Source organism: Lissotriton helveticus, chromosome 12, assembly GCF_964261635.1.
Source record: "Lissotriton helveticus chromosome 12, aLisHel1.1, whole genome shotgun sequence".
NCBI lineage: Eukaryota > Metazoa > Chordata > Amphibia > Caudata > Salamandridae > Lissotriton > Lissotriton helveticus.
In genome coordinates this window covers 406831658-406853218 of record NC_136073.1, presented here as the reverse complement: position 1 = coordinate 406853218, position 21561 = coordinate 406831658, and the positions used below count along the sequence as shown (strand labels likewise).

The 21561-nt window shown below is 39.9% G+C and overlaps 1 protein-coding gene across 4 annotated transcripts in view; it reads left to right on the top strand.

Moving 5' to 3' along the window:
* The window catches only part of SALL1 (spalt like transcription factor 1), a 39056-nt gene extending 19693 nt beyond the window's left edge, over window positions 1-19363 (top strand). For all 4 annotated transcript variants that reach the window (XM_078671577.1, XM_078671573.1, XM_078671575.1 and 1 more), the window contains one exon: window positions 17291-19363. In XM_078671577.1, coding sequence (XP_078527703.1) covers window positions 17291-17731 — 441 coding nt within the window. In that variant the 3' untranslated portion in view covers window positions 17732-19363. The remainder of the gene's footprint in view (window positions 1-17290) is intronic.
* Window positions 19364-21561: the final 2198 nt, after the last annotated feature.

Sequence of the window (21561 nt, the reverse complement as noted above, 5' to 3'; positions counted from 1 at the left end):
GATTAAGGAATCGCAAAAGCCTACCTTGATGCATGTGCCCCTTATTCTAGAGAATGTAAGGACTAAACCTGGAACCAGCATGGAGATAGAGCGTGGACACCCCCTAAACTGACAGGAGTTTAGGTCAAAGAATTTCTCCCTGGGGAAAAGTAGAAAAAACCTAGCCTGTTCAAATGCCATTTTACTTCCTTTTTATACATGTGTATATGGATATCATGTACATTTGTGCATTTGCAAATGTTTACACGTGTAAATTCTTCTGGAAAGTGTTACAGTTACCCAGGAGTACTCCTGAAATGTTTTGTGAAGACACACGCATTTTTAAACTCACTCCAAGAAGATACGTGTAAACTTTACAGCTGCAAATGTGAACATTTTTTAAAACCCCGAATGCTAAAACGAATTTGCTCCGAGGTTTGCGTTTAACGAGGCAAAAAAATCAGATCAAATTTTTCACAAATATAAAAGCACTACATAAATGAAATTGCTGACTCCCCAGTATGAAGATGGTCCAAATTCACAGTGATTAATTAGCCAGTATCGGTGAATAGGCCTCTTTCATGTCATTAATTGCGAGACGGGAGGGTGAGTGGCTGTCACATCATACTTCGCTAAAAAGCACGGGGCAGTCACACACGCGGAGAGTTCAATTGGTTCCAGTGGTCGCAGGCCTTGCTAGGTGAGGGCTGCAGGGAGCATGATGAAAGAGGTGCAGACATTGGGTGATTGTTGCGAGTGCCGCGGTTTGTCCGCGGATTGTGTGCAGTCCAGGGAGCATGTCAGCGCTGTCAGCGGCGGGACATTGTTCCTCTAAGTGATTGAAAGAGGCAGCGGCCTAGAGCGCTGCAGACCTCTTCGGCTACAGTCTCGTGTCAGCTGGAGACCTTTGTTAATGGGGTTTCCCTGTGAGCTGCGGTGCAATAGCCATCTCGTTCCATATGCCCGAGTACAGCTGTTGCACACCCACTACATTGTCGTTGGCAGCCGAGAGACAGATCCATCAACCTATTACTGGAGCATTTTGGGTAGCATGGTGATGCCAAGATCAAATAACGCATCTGATTGCATCCTGCCTCGTCGTTAGTGTTGGACAAACTCAGCTACCAAATGTGGCATCAGTATACGTCTTCTTTATGAAATATTACCCTCGAACTAGGTGGGGGGTGACCAGCTTACTGTGTACGTTTAAATTAGTTGGGCAAAATTGCCTTAAATTCTCCCTTCTCCTCGAGCGGTTAATAATTGGCATTCAAAATGGCGGCGCCCAGGGCTGACCTCTCGGCCTCTTGTGGAGCTGCTCTTTTGTCAGCTAACAAATTGCAGTAGGTCCGCACTCCCGGGGAAACTCAACAAGGACAATGTGCAAACCCCATGCCTTCCTTCGAGAGGGCATCGACGGTGGTGAATTGAGCCCTCGCCTATTTTGATCTTTTGACACATTTACGCAGTAGGTATAATTGTAATTATCCACTTGGAAATGTTTGTGCGCATGCACTGAACTATTCACATTAAACTCTAGGCTTCCCTACATCCGTAGTGTTGTGTGGCTAACTAGATGCTGGCGAACATATCGACCTTAAAGAAACAATTTATTTTTGCAAATTATCCTTTTTTTCCCCCTTATCCATGAGTGCCATTCAATTGTGCGTATTTCTGGAAAATGAGGCATAGAATATGAAACAAAATCAATTACAAAAATAACAAAGAAGCGAAGAAAGCTGAAGGGGTACCTCTGCCAATCAATGAAACGTATTCAAGACTAGCAAAATAAAATGTGTTCTGTTTGTTGGTTCTGTAGTAAATAGTTGCACAAAAGGTGCTACTGCACACATCACAAACCTCATTAAGCCACTGAACACCCGGTATGTGTATGTTAACTAGTGGTTCTAAAACTGTGCTGACTAGGACAAGGCACCCCTAAAGGATTCCCACAGAGTGCAAGGTTCTGCAACATTTAAGGTCAGATTTCCTTACCTTTTATGCAACGCAGCACAGCAACCAAAGTTTCTGTGCTGCATTGCATGAAAAGGAGAGAACCGAACAGGGCCATGTCCTCTAAGATACAGTGCTGTTTTCCTCTGCACCTATGCTGTTGCATGCACAATTGCATGCACCCTTGCACAATAGAGTAAGGATGCGTCAAGTATAGGCTTTGCACTGAAAGGCTGTCCTTCCAGTGCAAAATACAAAGCTTAGACTTAGTTTAACACTTTTCACACATTGTATGTCTGATGTAAATTGCTGCACTCATGCAAAGTTGAAAACTTCTATAGAAATAAAACAATTCCGTCAAGTTAACACTACCTCAGAGAGGTGTTATTGTTTGCCACATGGTCCTGTCTACAAATGTTAGTAGAAAGGACTTTGCGTCAAGACTCATGGGTGGTAGATTGGGAATGCCCATGTACCACCCATGGTACGTCCCCTTAATGAAAAGTAATGTAAATCAGAACTACTTTTTAGTTACTTTAAGGCTACTTTCTAGCAGAAACAAAGTTTTAAAGTGGAAATGAAATCCAAAATCCACACTTTGCACTGGCTTGTGTCACTTTTCTGATGCAAATAGGTAGTATGTCTGCCCTCTACTGCTTTGTAGACTACGATGGCCATCTCCTAGGGTCCATGATATAGCTCCTATACATTTGAAGTTGCCTATGTTGATTCTTGGTGCCACCACTATGGGCAGTAACTTTCCACTGACTTCAACCTGGTCCATTAGGGGCAGTTCAATTGGTAAAATATGCCTTGTTTAGCTCTCACTGATAATATTCTGTGTAACACTTAAGTTTATTAAATGTTGTCTACGTGTGACGTCCCTCCTTTCCTTTTGCTCCTTCTGCACCCATCCTGTCTCCATCCACAGTAGTAGAGTTTAGGGGCACCGTAGGGAAGGCGGGGTGTTTAAGGCAGTTATACACAACAAGCGCAAATCCGGTACACCTAAGCAGCATGATCACTAAGAGTAGAGTTGATTGGCTGATATACCAAACTATACTGTTTCATCCTGAGGTTCCTCACCCACTGCACAGTCCAGCAGGAAAATTCCAAGCGCGTGAATCTCATACCGATAAATGCGCTCCACTTTGCAGTTTAGAACACTATCCAGATAAAAATACAGATAAACAGAAATGAATACCCCTCTGTGCAAATACTATAGTTAATACAATATCTACATGCACCTTGGTATTTAAAGCAAGCCTAACTGCTATTCCAAATGATGTGCCCCGCCCATTAAAATTTACAAGGAAGAGTATTATATTATTTTAAAATGTAGACAAGTACAAGTTTCCTTTCTCCATTCACCTCTCTCTTTCCAGCCACCATCACCCCATAAGGGCTGAATTTTATTGTTATAAATAGGGCAGGTGCCAAAGCACATCATTTACTGTGGCTAGGCTATTATTTTGCTCTCTAGCGATAGTTGTGTTATCATCGTCAAACGCATACTATGTCCCTCCTAATGTATACTAAGTAAAACAAGAGACAGTCTATTATGGAGACAGTCAACTTTTGGAAGTCGACCCATGATTCTACGCAAAACGTGAAGAACTCGGAACAGTTGGTTGTCACTCGTGTAATTTGACGGGCTTGATCCCTGGCACATATTTTATAAAAAACCCCACCTGCCATCTTGAATCAGTTTCTGATATTTAAGGAATATTTCACTGAATACTTATGCACGTGTAACGTACAAAAGACTTCCTTCCACCTTGCTTGTAGTTGAAGAGTCCTCATTTTCACCATATGTTAAACGCTTGCTTGCTTTAGGCAACTTTTGTCTCTGAAAAATAGAAAAATTGGGGTATTAAAGTACATTGCTGACAAGGAGAAATACACTATAGGCAGGGCCACTGGAATTATGCAATTGTGCAGCCGCAGCATTTTTGCATGATTTTAGATTTTCTCCACTTTTCATATAATCTATCATCTGCTGCATAATCATCGGATTTTCACCAACATTTTTTCTAGCTCTATCAGTGCAAAAGTTACTCAAAAACACAGCAACACCTTGTTCCTGCGCAGTTCAACGCCATTTTCAAAGGTTGATAGTCACCTTTCTTTAGCTTATTGCTATATTTGGGTGTAAAACTGGTATGAATTATGTGCAACCGGCAGTGTTAACAACTGTAAAAATAATTAAGTAATACATTCGCAAAATGTGGCTCATTATGCCACACAAGTTGACTTTTTGGCACATAATTTACTCAACTGTGCTGCATAATTTGGGCCTCCCTTGCCACATATTTCCAGAAGCCCTAGCTGTAGGTAGAAAAAAGTATGAACTATTGGTTCAACCCTTCCTCTACTATAACCCCTAGGAAAAACTATTCTGACTTTTAGTCATTAAAGTACAGTTAGGGTTGCCGGTTTTATGGTGTTTATTGTTTTGACATTTCCGTCTATATTTATCCATATTTATTCTTGATCAACTTTATCTGTATTTATCAATATTTATTATGGGTTTTGTGAAAAACATAAATCTGAAACTGGTATTTCCACATTTATTTAAATATGCCGTCATGCTTGAATGCCTGCCAGGTTTCAGTGATATGAACACCCGCAGAAGATAAATCAATGCACTTATATGAAAATATGGACATTTCATTATCAGCCTTGTGCATATCTACTGCTGTTTAAGCCTCTTTACTAAAATTACTTTTTTTAACACCCTTACCTATCAATCCACACAGTTACTGGCCTGACAATAATGGCAAAGTGTATTTAGCATCACTCAAAATGCACCCAATTTCCGTTTTTATCCACATAAAAAAATAAATACAGACAAGAAAATAAATTGTTTTCTGTCTGTATTTATCTCTAAACACGGAAAATAGGGAGCCCTAAGTATATTATGCAAACATGCCCATTTGCTTACTTAGAGTATTTAAAGATAATTTTCTGTACAGTATGTAATGGAACACTTGCTTCTTCCATCTCATTTCTACCCTTACCAATGGTATCCTCCTTGCCCTGGCTACTATAGAGGTTGGAGGCAGCCACTTAGCAGCACCGAGTGGACAGCCAGCTTGCATTACCTCTCTTTGCACCCTTCTTCCCTCACTTCTGTCCTCTCTGCTTTTCTGTGTTTTCCTTTCAATAAACATTGTATTTTGTTTCGCCTAAAGAAATTATGCACCCACCTCTCTAGCATGTGTCATTAATTTCTCAATAGCCACAATAATGCAAAAGGTCAACCCATTGGCGAGTTCCTGTTATCAAAACAACTTTTGTCTGAATCCTCAAAGTGAGCATCTCTACCCTGCATGTGCTACCTCTTCAAACCCATGCTCAAATCCTACACCCCCTTGTGTACTCTGTTTGCACGGGTTTCAACCACTAGAGAACCAAAGGCCAACCTTCTGACAACATGGCACTCTTCACATCAAATGTACATTTTGTGTGAGACTCATACGCTCCCTTCCTTCTACACATATTCACACCACAGCTCAACTTTGCCTGAGCCTGCCCAGCACTATGGCAGTGTGATTGGTGCAACTGCACCAGGCGTTAACTTTCAGGGGAGCACTGTGTTGTCACTTATATAGTGAATTTAAAGCACCTACTGCCTCGTTCCTTTCCTCCAGAAATTTTCAGGCACCAATACAAATGTCAAGAAAACCCTGGTGATTAATGGACCTGCAGATTGAGTTTTGTCTTGTGGAAATTTTGACTCATAAAGTAGTGCAGAGGGTTAATATGCCTATTGCAAGGCACGTTACCATGCAGATCACAAAAGTGTTTATAATGTACATAGTTAAGTGGGTTACTGCTTTTGTTGATGAGATCATTTTAGTACATGCAATTTATTAATAAAAATAAAAATTTGTGCTGAAACACGTAACAGATTTCACTTTTCAGTTTAATGAGGACACTTTGTAACACTAGTATATTAGATTTATATTAGATATACACACACCTTTGGAATATTGAACACGTACTAACTAAATAAGTATTGCTAACAGCACCTTCACCCGTGCAAACAAAATAATTAATCACTAGGCGCTGTCCAGTGGTAGCTTTACTTCTCAACAGAAGATATAAAGTCTCATCACTGAGTGCAAGATATAGTGTGAAGCATTAAAGTACTGGTGCTAGTATATTTTTTACTTATTAATTCTCAACTGTGTTGCTCAAGTTGTGTTTAGCTTATGTCTGGTCTTTGGGATCATCCTTGCTAACTAGATATGTTACTGTTTTCCAGAAACATCTACCATAAAACTATGCTGGAATATAGCCATATATCAAAATCACAAGAAATGGGGTAGCTGACATTCAAGTCTCTCCTAATAACCTTTAACACATTTTTCAAAAGCATTTAATTAAAAGTATATGAAGCCATAACACCTGAATGAGGGTAGGCGGCAGTAATACACCACTCCAAATGTCCATTGGATTAATTGAGATGAGTTTTCAATTAATGTAATAATGTCAACGTGACTTTTGGTCCAAGGTCCTATATTGTTAACATTGCATGCACTACACAACAAATGACAGTGGATGGAGTGGGGGAGGGGTGGTGGAGTGATGGAAGCTGGTAAATAATGTGTCTTCAAACTGGGGGATGGCCACTCCTGGGGGGATGTGAACCAGTTTGTAAGAGGATATGAAGTTCTGGCATAGCTAAGGAATGAGGCTTCTTCTGTCAGTTTACCAATGTATGTTGCAAAGGGTGTTTTAAAAAAAAGTAGAAAACATAATTGAAATGGATGAAATGCTCTTTTGAGAAATTAATAGGTAAATAATAAACATCAACATTTATTAACTTTCCCAAGAAGATATCCCTTTCTTTTTGTCGTCTTGCTGATGTATGGGTGGATAGCTTGCATTTTGTTTGTCTAACTGTAACAAATGTAAATGCATGATAGCCGCTGGTGCATTTGCATGCATGACCATTTGCAGTGGCCATCTTTGATGTATTTTCTATGATATATTCACACAAAAAAAACACTAAGATGGCCTTCCTTCTGTCCACACTCATGTACATATGCACTGCTATTTTGGAATAATTAGGCCCATACAGTATGCCAAAGCAACCGTACACTGGCAAAGCCTGTAGCTGGGTGCACGCATATTAAAGACAAGACCTATTGGTTTTGCCAACGCTTGTTTACTCAAGGACTGACCCAGCATGAAAAAGTTTGAAGAACACTGTGATAAAGGAAAGGCAAGAGTTCTTAGCATGGTACAGTTCCTAAAAAATAAAGAAAAGCTACAGAACACAATCTGTAACTTCTCAATAGTACATTAAATGGGATTACCCTGTTTATATGACTCAAAAATATAATTATTTGGCAGCTGGCATAGAACATATGATCCCCACCTCTCTAGGACATTTGTTTTTAATTTTTGGGAGTTTCCTGACAGGAAATATAGAGTGGTTGCTGGTGAATGGAGGTCATTATCACCCACCACTGGAATTATGCGATTCTGCCTCATTTTCCTCATAATTATATAATTTTCCTCAATTGTAACAGTTTCAACATCTATTGCTCAGTTTAGAGATTTCAACAAAATAAATGAGTTTCTAGCTCAAACAAACCAAAAGTTACTCAAATAGGCATTATCAACACTAATAAGTCTCACCTTTGAGACATATTGGCTTTGCTAGTTCTGTCTGGTGATGCTGTACATCATCCGTAAAAGCTAAAAAAAAAGAGAGAGAGAGAGAACTGAGAAAATGCCTCACAACGCAATGCACACATAGTATGTCTGTATCATAATGCTTCTAGTGCCTGAGTCGTTCAGTAGGCCCATGAATGTGCCACCACACATGTCAGTTTCCTGGTTGTGAGGGGTTCAAAACTTGGCAATATGTAGTCCGAAGGTGAGAATTATTTGTTGTCTGAAAGTTCTCTTGCTCTGTTATCCATATCTATTCATGTATTTGCCTAAGATGCTCCCTCAGGGGATCAGTTACTTTTATTCAGTTTGTGATGGACCAATCCCATTAGGTAGTGATCCCAAATTAACCTCTCATTCTAGACGTGTACTAGATGATTCTAGACATGTTGTTGGGAATTTAGCTCTGGTCTGGCAAGCTGCCACCTGTCTGAACATGTAGCCAAATAATTCCAACATTTGCCTCAGTACAGGCTCATTCACTTTCTTCGAAATTCTTAAAAGTGTTGCATATTTATTTGCTCACAGTCTTGCTGCTCGGTTGAGACCCATACGAATATTGTAAATGACATTGAGCAACTCAGATACACCAGAATCTCCTGGATATATAAGCCAAAACTAAACTACCAAGATCTTCTAATTTCCACATGTATGGAGGCAATTGTAATATATCTCAACTCTGTGCTGTTGCAGCAGGTTCTGCCATAATTTAAAACTGTGCTTCTGAGAATCACTTGGCTTCATAAAGATCTGCCGTGGTGTTGTCAATCGTGGGGAAAGGTCCGTCAGGCTAGTTGGGAGTCCTGCTGTCAAATCAGGTTTCTTCTTGGCTTAGTCTTCTTGGCTAGCCTGCTGGGCGTTTCTGTGATGTCTATCAGCGACACCCACTGGCTGAAGTCTTTCACATTGTCTATGAAGTCTGCATCTTCCCACTTCTTAAGCTCGATTGTTACCTGCTTCCTGATGTGAATCGGGAAGTGACAGTTTCTCCAGGCCATTGGTTATTTATAGGTGTCATTGTGCAAACTGAGCTATTTGTTCTTAAGATACCCCATCATAGAGTAGATTTGTCTGACATCTTCTAGTAATCCAGCCACAGTACAGTGCAGGAGGTGTGAATTAAAATATCCCATATTTTTGGGAAGTTTGGCTGCTCAGTAATATGCCTGTCCTGACCTGTGTTAAAATTCCTTTTATTAGGCATGCGAATATATCCTCTGTATTTGGGTTTCAAGAAATCAATAGGTCTTTTAGTTGATTTATCTTTTCTGTAGCTGCAGTCGATGGGCTTAGTTTCTGGAATTGCATTCATTGTGGTCGCTTTGTCAATGGGACTACCCCCACAAGAACTTATGTGATCAAACACCACTCTTTTGATGCTCCTTCATCCGTGTGGTCAACCATTGACATGGGAGAGTCTTTAGCTTCTTCCTAACATGGTCTGATAGCTCCTCTTTTTTTGTTTACATTGTGGGCACCTTGCGTTACCTCCAGATTAACATAAAGTGCTTTTGTGAAGTAGCATGGCTTTCTGCCTCTGAATGTTTCTTTCCCTCCATCTGACAGACTCCAGCGTAGGCAGTTGGATGCCCATAGCCTCTGACACTGTAATGGTAGGGGCACGTTAGCTGACATACCTGGCAGAGGCTAGATTCTGGCCTTTTTCCCATCATTCAAAGTGGTGTCTACCTGGAAGGAAATGTATGTTTAATGTGTACATCTTGCTGTTTGTAAACACTTCTCTGGACAGCAAATGGGTGTCAGTTTGCCATAACCCTAGATGTTACATTCAGGCAAACCTGTAGTCTGGACCTCCTTGTATGGTAAAGAGAACATATGTGCACGCAGTGCAATATAATTGAATACTATTGGACTGAGCCTGCTGCAAAGTTCCAGGAAATACCCGCTTATTTTGGTACAAGTCTACCCATGGTCGGTGACTTGATTTCAAGGTTTTGCTCCTGGCTAGTAGCTTGAGCCTAGTGCTCATCATTTCCATTTCCCTACCTTGCACTCGTGCCCTAAATCCGCAATAAAGAGTATCCTCTCAGATCTTTGCTTCCATGGTGGAATTACAATTTGAGAAATGTTTTTAATCTATATTTTGGTGTCATGATAATGTAATACCTAAAACAAGTGTAGACAATTTAAGGGATACAACTGATGAATTTTAGGAGCAAATATATATTTTGGATGGCTTCACAGATTGACCATAAAAATAGTTCTGCATTGTTAGTACTGAATTTTGACAATTGGAGAGCTAAACTTTACTCTCGCGGTAGAACCAAACCGCCGATAATTTCAACAAACAGTCTCCATCGGAAACAAGAAAGAGCCGCAAACTCCAGCCTCGTTTTTTCCTTTTTAAAGTTTTAATTTATTTTTCAATCCATTACGTAGTCTCCGCACAGGTTTAACCAACGCGTTTCAGTAGCTCTATACTACCTTGATCACGGTTAGTTGATTTGGCGGGCAAACATAATTTAAAAACCTTTACAAACAGGAAGCTATCATTACCCAGCTTGCTGTGTGTCCCGGGAAGGGAAAGCTTCCCGGGACACACAGCAAGCTGGGTAATGATAGCTTCCTGTTGTCACATGTGCATTTCAAACCACTAAAGAGGATGATGACAAAATAATGACAATACTACTGCTATCAATGACGATAATGTGATAGTATTAATATTGCTGTTACTAACAATACTAATAAAGCCACTGAAGATGATGACAATGACGGCGACAACAATAAAAATAAAACACTTAAAACCTGAATGGTGCTAATATTAATTACTTGTAAGCACATTGGTGTGACCTTTTGTTGCCAAAATTAACGTCCCCCTCCACCAATGAAAAAGGATGTCTAATATTTAATGTTCTTATTTTTGTAATAACTGCAGACAAAATATCAAGTGTAATGTCAAGTGAGATCTATAAATGATCTTCAATATACCTAAGGGCTAGGGTTCTCATTTAGAGTTTGGCGGAGAGGGTACTCTGCCACAAACATGGTGGAGTACGATGCGTGCCACACTGAGGGCCCACCTGATCTTTTTGAAGTCAGGTATAGCGCCATGATTCCACCTCCTCTGGTAGAAATCTTACACTGATGGCCTGACAGACTCATGGCTATCGGTATGTATGCCTCAAACCATCTGCCCTATTTAGAGAAGATGTTCTAATGTACATTTTTGTCTGTTCAGGACTGCCAGGAAAAGCGTGACTGTCACAAACAGATATAAAATGTATCCAACTCCCTAAAAGAAACTCCCAGCGTGTCAGGGTCAATTGTTTTTCTGTTTTAAAAAAAAAACCTCCCACTTAAAACAAAAAATGTAGCTGAAAGGCCCGCCACATGAAACATGACGGCTGCTCAGCAAACTTTGAGTGCTTTCAAAGAAGCCACTCTGACTATTCTGAAGGCTTACACATCTCTGTCAGGGAGGCAGAGACCTCTAGATATGGTGGGCTGCAGTCTACTATGGCAGCAGAGTACATCCCTCTTAAGGCCTGGCGGAATGAAGTATTGCCTGCAAGGGCCTAAATGACTCCCTGAATTCCTTTAAATCAGTTAATTGTTTGTAGAAGGTCCCTTGGTCTCTAAGCCAAGGGTACGGGGATGATTCAGAATCACCTCTTCAATTATTTAGATATAATTAAAGAAGGGCCATGTTATGGTGAGTAAAAAAGAGCAACAAAACCAAACACACAAGAACGCAGTGGAAAATAATTATTCATTGGCCATAACTGGTAGGTACTTACATATGCTTTTCCACACCAGATCATTAACATTTCAGCTTTTAAAACGCACTATAGAAGTATCAGTAATAAATACAGAGGGTCCAATTTACAAATTCTCACAAGCAAAATAAAAAATGTACACCAGCAGATTTACACCTACACTTAACGTAGATTGCCTAATTTTATTGGGTTAAAAAGAATTCTAGGATTACTTATGGCAGCTTAAATGTTCGGCAGTCCTCCAATTTGTAAAATGTACGTATGCGGACTTCCCATTAGGCATAAAATACGTGTGAATTTTCAACAAGGTTTACAATCCGCATGATTAAACCATGCCAAATTGTGCACTGGCACAGTTAACTTTTTGCTAAGAAGTCTCCTTTTATGCATGAAAGTGCTCACTTTTCCCCCCATCTTGGACATGCACCTACTTACTCTGACTGACTCAAAGTAAATATCCCTGACTTTGCAGAGTAGACAGCCTTCCAGGTTAGAAGAGGATATGTGGATGCCCCTGCTGTAGGACCAACCACCATATTGTTAGATCTCTGCCTGCCTAGAAGGGAATAGCACTGACTTCAAGCAACTACAGCAGTTTCTCAGAAGGCAGAGAAGTTTTCATGTTGTTTTGGACCTCCTCAGCAATTATTTGTTCATATGTGATAAGCCTAGAAGGAGGGGTAGTTTGTTTATGACAGTTTAAAAATCTCCCTGACTAATGGGGAGACTTCTCCAAGTATGCGGGGGTGGGGGATGAGGGGGGTGGGGGGGTGGGGGATTTTCATTGTTTGAAGTTAGGGACCATCAGGTCTTTCCTAGTGCTTTCCATTTGGATAAATGTCATCGGAAGGCCCGGCTTAAGTAAGGCAGGTGTTCCAACACCCATTGACCTGTGGCGTTGTGGTGGGCCATCGCTGAAAAGACAGCTTAGTCTCTGCCACAGGAATCCTGGCACTTCGCCTACCACTAAATGAGGTGGGCGAGCCGTGAGTTTGGTGGTGTGGCAGCACCACTGATTTTCACCCGGGCTCCTGCTCTGCCAAACTCTAAATAAGGCCCATAGTCTCAAAAGCACAATCTAATGTTAGATTGGAAACCACTCATCCGGGCTTCTTCGCTATAAATGACTAAGTGCAAATGTAAATGTAAATATAGGAACATTTTTACGGTGCAGCTATTCATTCCAGGCCATATCTGTGGCACTGAATGATTGACTTGTGTGTTCTAGCAGGATTTGTTGGCAGGGCAGCCTTCTACTTCTTCCGCCTATTAACAGCTGGATTCACATTTGGAATCAGTGTGGGATGAATGAGGGACTTTTCTCTTCCCTTTTTACCCTCCTACTTTATCTTGTTTGAGGGTTAGGCAATTTTTGATTTAGGTAAAACAGTCGATCTCGGAAAGTGCCTGTCACTGGGCATATTTTGTGTTTATTATAGTTGGATTCTTTGTAAGGCAAGAGTTAGGCGACTTTAGCAATCACTGATGGATATGCTTTTATTCCCTTTGCATCCTTTGGCTTTTTACACCAGTTTCCCAACCCCATCGATAAAAAAGCATTTTGGCTCCATGAGGGGCCAAGAAAAAGATGTTTAATGTACATTGATACTTTTATGTATCTGAAAATAAATCCTGTATATTGCTTTAACTGTGAGAACCTTGCTGCTCACTGTTTAAACAATGAGTCTTGAATAGTTCCTTTTAAACGAGCACAGCTATTTGTATGTCTTTCAATGCCACAATCTATGTACAGTAGGGACATGTGGTTTTGCGACTGAGAAATGAATTAGACTATTAGATGGTGGATTCAGCCCAGTGGCTTTAGTTGATTTATTTGCATTTCTTCAATAACTTATTGAAGCAACGTTATGTATTGAAAAATGCGTGGCTCTTTTACAGAAGGAACTATTCATAAAATACTTGGACGTTTACTGTAACATATGTCATTTATTATCATTATTATTGGATGCATCGACATAGTTGTGTAAGAGTTGAAAGTTCCATAAAAGCTGCGTTTTTAGTTGTGAGTTGGTAATGTTAACAGATCATGGTGAAAGCAGCATGGATGCATTTTTAAGTCAAGCTTGCTACACAGCACAAGCTGTCTGGGTGTAAAATATTAATTGTGGGCTTACCAAGAACTTACAGGTGCTTATAGCCCGCTCATTGCTTACCGTTGGTTGGCTTTATTTACTCGCTTATTTTCTTCTATCTTGTGTTTCTTCTTTCCCCGGAAGATAGCCTCTTTTCTATTTTGCTGACTGGCTGTTTTATTTTCTTCCACTACTCACTTTTCGGGAACTACTTTTTCCCCATTTTGGTTAAGCGCTCTCTTGCCTCTGCCAATAACTAACCACCATGCTCTTTGTTGTGGTCTCCACCGTGCTTTGAGCTATCACTCTCGTGCTCTTCTCTCACCTGACAATCTCCCTGCCTCCTCCACAATCTGGGGTGCTTGCTCACTTGTGTGACCCCATGTTGCTCTTTCTCGTGTGCTACTTCAACTCTTCCCACTCCCCTTGACTCCACTGGCTTCTGCATTGTCCCCTTCAAATCCCCCTCTTTTTTATATTAAATATTTTGGTGGGGATCAGATATCCAATTGCTGCCTCTGTTTTAAAAAAAGTACTTTTGCACTGCTTCTTTTTTTTCCCCCCATCTCAGATATATAAATGAATAAAAAGGTCACCCATACTGCTTTAACTGCATCATTTTGTAGGTGCATAAGCGTAGTGACTCTTGGGCACTCTTATGACATTAAGCATGCACACATCTACAAAATGAATATGAAAATGGAAGGGTGCACATATGCATGGAGCAAAGGACTTTAAGAGTGCAAGATGTCAGTTGATCGCTAATATATTATGTGTCGATTAAAGCTTGGAAAGAGATAAAATCACACTGTGCTGTAAGGGACAGTCTGTCTTTTTGTACAGAAAAAGAAAACAAATGTTCATTTTGTTTTGATTACCCTCAGTTAGAGACAATTAAAATACTGTGATCTGTCTTGCCCCATCTCTAGCGACTCTATCATTCTCCTAGTGTTTCCTGAAAGAGGAGACTTCGTCACAGAGTTAATTCTAATTTAGGAATGGGAAAAAGACACCTTACCAACAGCGTCCCAGCTATCCCTTACCCTATGTAACTGTGCTCGCCTTTCAGAAGACTTATGAAAACATATTTTCCATGTGATTCTCTAATCCCAATTTATCCCCTGTACCTCGCCTCTCCATTGCAAATACTGCTCGAGTTCTGTCATGTAAAACAGATGGATTTGTGTGCACCTATTTATAGGTTCTCCCTGAATTTGGTATCAAACTCTAGTAGTCTGTCGTGGGAGGTGATACATAAAATAGCCATCCTACAAATAATTCAGTACATTAAAATGCTGTATGTTTTACGGTTCTTTTTTTGTTATTTTATTCGTCTGGTAACTAACAATATTATAGTCTATGAGGAAGAGATTACACTGCCCTTATGTATCACAACACACGCCCATCTCTTCGAGAAACCATAGAAAATAAATTGGTGATACACTGAACACACAACAAGTGCGTTTAAGTTTGGCCAGTGCATTATTTCTGCCGGATTTGTATTTTGTGGCTTTGACAATATTTACATAAGTAGATTTATGAAGCCTGGTGCTGAGCCAAATGAACATAATCTTTTGACCAAAGGCTGTGTGTCATGTTGACCCACATCAAGGTTTGTGCATCTTTTTCCAGATGTTTGAAGTTATGACCCCAGGTTGAACTGCCACCAGAAAAAATTAAAACAAGCAGACTTTTCAAACATGAAGTAGTTTTCTTTTTCTGAAATCATAGCATGATACAGATTTTTCCAGCACAAGCACTTGGCAGTGGTCGATGGAATGTTACTTTGTACTTGAGCTAGTGGCAAGCGTATTTACCATAGAGGAAAACTGCTATTTCAGTAGGTAGTTGGAGTAGGAGGATCTGGGTACTATAATACTTGCAAATCACTTGATGGTAACTTTTTATATGACTCAATTTTGAATTTTATAATGATCTGTTGAATTATTTATAAAGTACTGATTGAAAACAACCTCATTCTGTCACTTTCATGTCATTGTAATTGAAAATGAGAGCCATGCCATGTGTCCACTGGGTTAAAGGAGAAATAAATTGTCCAACTCCTCCCCTAATGTGAGACAAGTTCAGTCTTCCTCCATTGGGGCCTAAATACAACTGGCTTTCAAGACCATTTACAACAGTTCACCATAGCTCCTACAAACATTATTCAGTAGGTACCAGTTGGGTTAGGGCCTAATCGATTGAATCACCAATACTTTCAGCACACCAATTAAATCTCTTGTTTTTCAGAGGAAAGAAGCTTCCCCAGTATGGCACTTTGCTTAGAAATAATATCCTTTTTGAACCCACAATAAGAACAAATGTTGCCTTATATAGCAAAGAATGAGGTGAATTTCAGAATTAGCTTGGTGGTGCTATTTTCTATCCAAGGGGTTATCAGTACCACATTCGATTGTGTATTGTTGTTCAGTTTTGCAGTATTGTTTTGCAGCATCAATAAAACATTATTTATATTTTATCTACAAAGACAATTTCTAAGCAAAGATTCTTTACTGCTATAAACAGTATTGAATGATACAAACAGAACTATTGGTCACTAGAGTGCTAATTATCACACTAGTGCAAATTAACCGATTTTTTTTTTCCTAGGATGGGGAAATCGCCTAGTTTTTCTATGTGTAATATGTTATTTCCCAGAAATTGTGCGTATAACAATTAGGCAAGGTAATGATCTGCATTTAAATTGTACACGAGGTATGCTTTTGCAGAAAAAAAGTCACACAATATTTGTTCTATGTATTTTTTGTGCATTTTCTAAAGTGACATGGTTAAGTTGCCAGTTATAGCTACCATCCGCTTGAACGTGTCTCCCACAAGTGAAAATTATGCTTAAAGTGTAAACTGGTGTCTAACAAAAAATACACAAAATACGCATACTCCACTAATAAGGACTTATGCAAGATAACACCTGTGTAAAATAAATCAATGTAGTCTGATTTGTGTAAGCCATTAGCGACTGATCAGGTGTTCATATTACTCACTATTTAGTATGAATCAACGCACTGCTTAGTTATTTAAAGGTTTCTGTACTTAGCAAATCCCCATAGAACAGACCAAGGTAACAATGAAACCTCCAGATCAGTCCACATTTTCACTGTCATACAAGCAATATGCTATCGGAAAGTATTTTATCATGCACGAAGTCAGTAAATATTTATAATGTACAATAAATCTCTTTGTGCCCTACAAACAAAGAAGCGTAGTTTGTTTTGGCTATCCAGGATTCTATAACAAGCATTGCCCCTATAGATCACATTACAGCATAGGAAACACTTTAGTTTTCCAACTCCATTTGGTCACTTTCAACAGGAGAATCATTTCTCTAGGGATTGCTATCCTTAATGCAAGATGAATAATTACTTTCAGGCCATTCTGTCTATAGTCCTGGCCGTCAGATGAGCTACCAGGAAAGGACACTTTATTCCTGTCTGCAAAGGATAGGTTTAGGGTGAAAGGTGTCAAATACAATACTCGCCAATGCAATGGAAGTGGACATAGCAATTCTCCCTCTGCAAATGGCTATCCGATCTGTAAAAGTGAAAAGAAGAACTTTATACCGACCTCCTACAGCCAATAAAAGGTCGCATTGCTCTTGTAAATAACATGATCTTTATTATTAGTACGGGAAGCAGCATATTCGGTTTAACAACATGAATTACAGTAAAGCCAACATGTGTGCACTTTCAACAGCAAAAACTAATAATGACTGATAAGGATGGTCCATCCAATGTATGAATGCCTTTTTTAATACTCTTGATTCCTTATTCAGTCCTGTGACATATGGCCGTCACTTATTTGACTCCATTTATTTTCGTTCAGGTTCACATGGGGACGCATATGTGGAACAGCACTCCTGCACGGCGAGGGCGACGACTTTCTGTAGATGGACCTATGACTTTTCTGGGAGGCAATGCAGTCAAGTTTCCAGACATCTTTCAGAAAGACCTGATCTCCAGGTCAGGGAATGGAGACCCATCGAGTTTCTGGAATCAGTACGCAGCAGCTCTCTCCAACGGACTGGCCATGAAGACCAATGAGATCTCTGTCATACAGAATGGAGGCATCCCCTCACTTTCTGGCAGCTTGGGCAATGGTGGCAATTCACCCATTAGTGGCTTAACAGGAAGCCTGGAGAAGCTCCAGAATTCTGAACCCAATGCCTCTCTAGCTGGTCTGGAGAGGATGGCAGGCAATGACAATGGGACAACCTTCCGATTCACCCGTTTTGTAGAGGACAACAAAGAAATGATAACAAATTAGAACACACTTCATGAATGGCGTTCCTGCAAATACTGCAACCCGCGGTTGCTTTTTCCAGTATATGAAGTGCAACATTAAAAACTTGTTTTGTACCAGGAGTGACTCGTAGAGTTACTAGAGACCTTATTTATTAGTTACATTTCCTTGGCTTTGCAGACACATGCATAACTTCAGCCCCCTTGTAATTTGAACTATGTACTAATCAACTAGAGTTGCTGTAAACATGCTGTAACATTTATGGCAGTTTCAAGTTTGTTCTGCTAGGTGATCCCATTCTGGCATTAACTTATTTTATATACCCAAGTTAATATGAACTCCAGGGTTGATTCAATGTCTTGAGAATGCATTTGCATCTCTGATCCAAGTCTGTATTTAAATGTTTACTCTGATCTGCTGAACATGTCAATCAATTGGGGAAACCCTTGTTCAATCTTCCAGAAATTGATTTTCAGATACTAACGACTTGATTTGGAGAGCTTGGACTGAACCGTGTGAACCTGTACATGATGCTCATTTTTTCTTTTTTATTATTTTCAGACTAAAACAGTTTTTCTCCTTTTGAAGATCGAAATATGTTTATTTCCGTTTTGGACAGTTCTTTGTACTGTGCTCCTTTTTCTTGAGTCCTCTTAAATGTCAATATGTTCCTGTACAGAAACGCGCACGCAGATTATTAGAGAATAATACAAAAGTGTTGTTTTGGTAGTTGAAACTGAGACGTAATAATTTGCCTTGTAGGTATATCCATTATAGAAAATGTGCTGGAATTTCACAATGCTGCTAAGTATGGCATCTTGAACAACCTTCTGGGGGGACAAACATGTAGATGCTCCTGTATATAAAATGAGAAATATTCACTTGCATTAAAATGTACATATGTTCCTTTCAAGACCAAGCCCTACTTCTTGACTAAGGAAACAGTTTTCTTGTTTTGTATTAGATATTGCAAACTTTGGACTGTTACATGCACTTTCTTAGAAAGTTAAAAGGAAAAAGGGTCCAGTTTCTTTTAAACATTTAATACGTACTAACCGCAGAGATACTGTAATTTTACTTGAGTAATCAAATACAGCAGTTTTACAACAGAGAAAAACAACAAGTGTCTGTGTTTTTAACATGTTCACGTATAATTGATGACCTTGAGTTTGACTTTCAAACTTAGCTATTCAGTGATGTAAGTGTTTGGCAATTAACATGTTAATGGCTGTACCACTGGGGATACACACAACTGGAGTCACTTGCAAGTCATTTCTCGCAGGTAAACCATTACAACCTATCTCATTGCTTTTCCAAAAAATCTTGCTCAATTCTTTTTCTTGCATTTTATTCTGAGATTTTTCAGTGCAGTGGAGATGAGCCTAGTAATGAATATCGCATCGTATGAAGTCTACTCCAATGGAACTGTGTAAATGTGTTTTGAGATTTACAGTGGTTACTTTTTAATGTAACAGTGTTGTGTTGAAGTGGCCAACTGGTCAGTAATGGCAAACTCCAGCTAGTCATTGTAAGATCTTTGTTGTTGGTGATTGCCGGTCATGCAGGATTGGGTATAGAGAAGTCTATATTTTTATTTATGTTTACCAGATGCGCTCTCAGACCATTTCCAATGATTTGACTACTATTCAATAAATTACGCACTGGTACATAACCTCCACAATTTAAGAAATGTTTAATAGCATGGGCTTTGAGGCGAGAATTCCCCCGTGAAAATGAATGCCATACAACACTGTTTACTGGTGCATGCTCTATTGATGGACGTTTCTACAACAATACTAATAAAAAAAGAAGTAGTTAGATATAAGTGTATAATTATCCCAAAATAATTTACATTATGGTAATAGCGCAGGGATAATCAGGATCTACCTTCATTTCCTACAAGGTACAGTGTACTGAGTTGTCATGCCAAAAAGTAATGTCATGTGCCCAGGACCAGAAGGACATGGATGAAAGACAGGCCCTGTAGTTAGTGTGAGCACTAATAGTGTCAGAGGCTATTTTTAAAGGTCTATTCTACTGAGTACTGTGTGCATGGATAGTGGGCACAGCGCATCGTAAAGGGCCACCCCCTATGCCCAATGCTCTTCCTTGCAGGAACTGTTGTTACTGATATGTGGTACAGGCTATAGATAAAGACAGTATAACCAGAGGCAGCGGAGTGTGGCAACGGTCATGCCTTTCAGGCTCTTTGGACATGGACATCTTATACAGAGTGTGGTCCAAGAGCATGTAATGAATCCAGGTACCACAGGGCATGGCAGCTGTCCATACACTACTGATACTGCAAACATAAACATCTGACACAGGCAAAGCCAAATGCCCTGTCCTTTATTCAGTGTCCACAAAGTATTACAACGCTTTACGGTGTTGATAATCGAGGAACTGGGCAAATCATATAACCACAGAACCCAATAAATGAACTGAAAAGATTTTCACTCAGGGCTGGTATAGTCCTCTACAAATATTACATACTTACCTGGATTATAAAACCCCATACATATGTACTCGAAAAAAATGGTTGAAGGGTCATTATGATTCATAACCTAAACAGTATAACATTTGACAACAGACAATCATAGATCTCAACACTTCTCCTTAATCTCAAATGTGACACCACATATGTCACACACATGGCATCAATGATGACATGACCAATTACAGCATTGGTGCTTTCTGCAAGCCCTAGCCACAGGGTGACCTTTAGCCCTCGTGTTTATGTAAAAAACTCAGGGTGAGCTATAACCCTTACTTGTAAGTAGCACATACAGGGTGAGCGATAGCCCTCACTTGCATGTAACCTACAGACGGTGAGCTATAGCCCTCACTTCTATATAGCATACACAGGGTGAACTATTGCCCTTACTTGTATGTGCACATACAGGGTGAGCTATAGCCCTCACTGGTATGTAACATACCGAGGGTGAGCTATGTAGAGCCCTCATTTGTATGTAGCATACACGGGGTGAACTATAGCCCTTACTTGTATGTAGCACATACAGGGTGAGCTAAAGCCCTCACTTGTATGTAACATACAGAGGGTGAGCTATAGCCCTCATTTGTATGTAGCATAGACAGGGTGAGCTATAGCCCTTACTTGTATGTAACATACACAGAGTGAGTTATAGCCCTCACTTGTATGTAACATACAGAGGGTGAGCTATGTATAGCCCTCACTTGTATGTAGCATACACAGGGTGAACTATAGCCCTTCTTTGTATGTAGCACATACAGGGTGAGCTAAAGCCCTCACTTGTATGTAACATACAGAGGATGAGCTATAGCACTCACTTGTGTGTAGCATAGACAGGGTGAGCTATAGCCCTTACTTGTATGAAGCACATACAATGTGAGCTATAGCCCTACCTTGTGTGTAACATACAGAGAGTGAGCTACAGCCCTCACTTGTATGTAGCATACACTGTGAGCTATAGCCCTTACTTGTATATAGCACATACAGGGTGAGCTATAGCCCTCACTTGTATGTAACATACACAGGGTGAGTTACAGCCCTCACTTGTATTTAACATACACAGGGTGAGCTATAGCCCTCCCTTGTATGTAACATACACAAAGTGAGTTATAGCCCTCACTTGTGTGTAACATATATAGGGTGATCTATAGCTCTCCCTTGTAAGTACCATACACAGTGTGAACTATAGCCCTCTCTTGTATGTAGCATGCACAGGAGGAGACATTTGGTGGTGTTTTTTATCCATACAAGAAACACAGGGCTTGCAGGACATGACTTGTTGCCAAGCGCTTTTTAAAGTGCTCTTAGTGCACACTTTAATTCAATGCTTGTACCCTTAGTTTCAAAACACAAAAGGCATAAG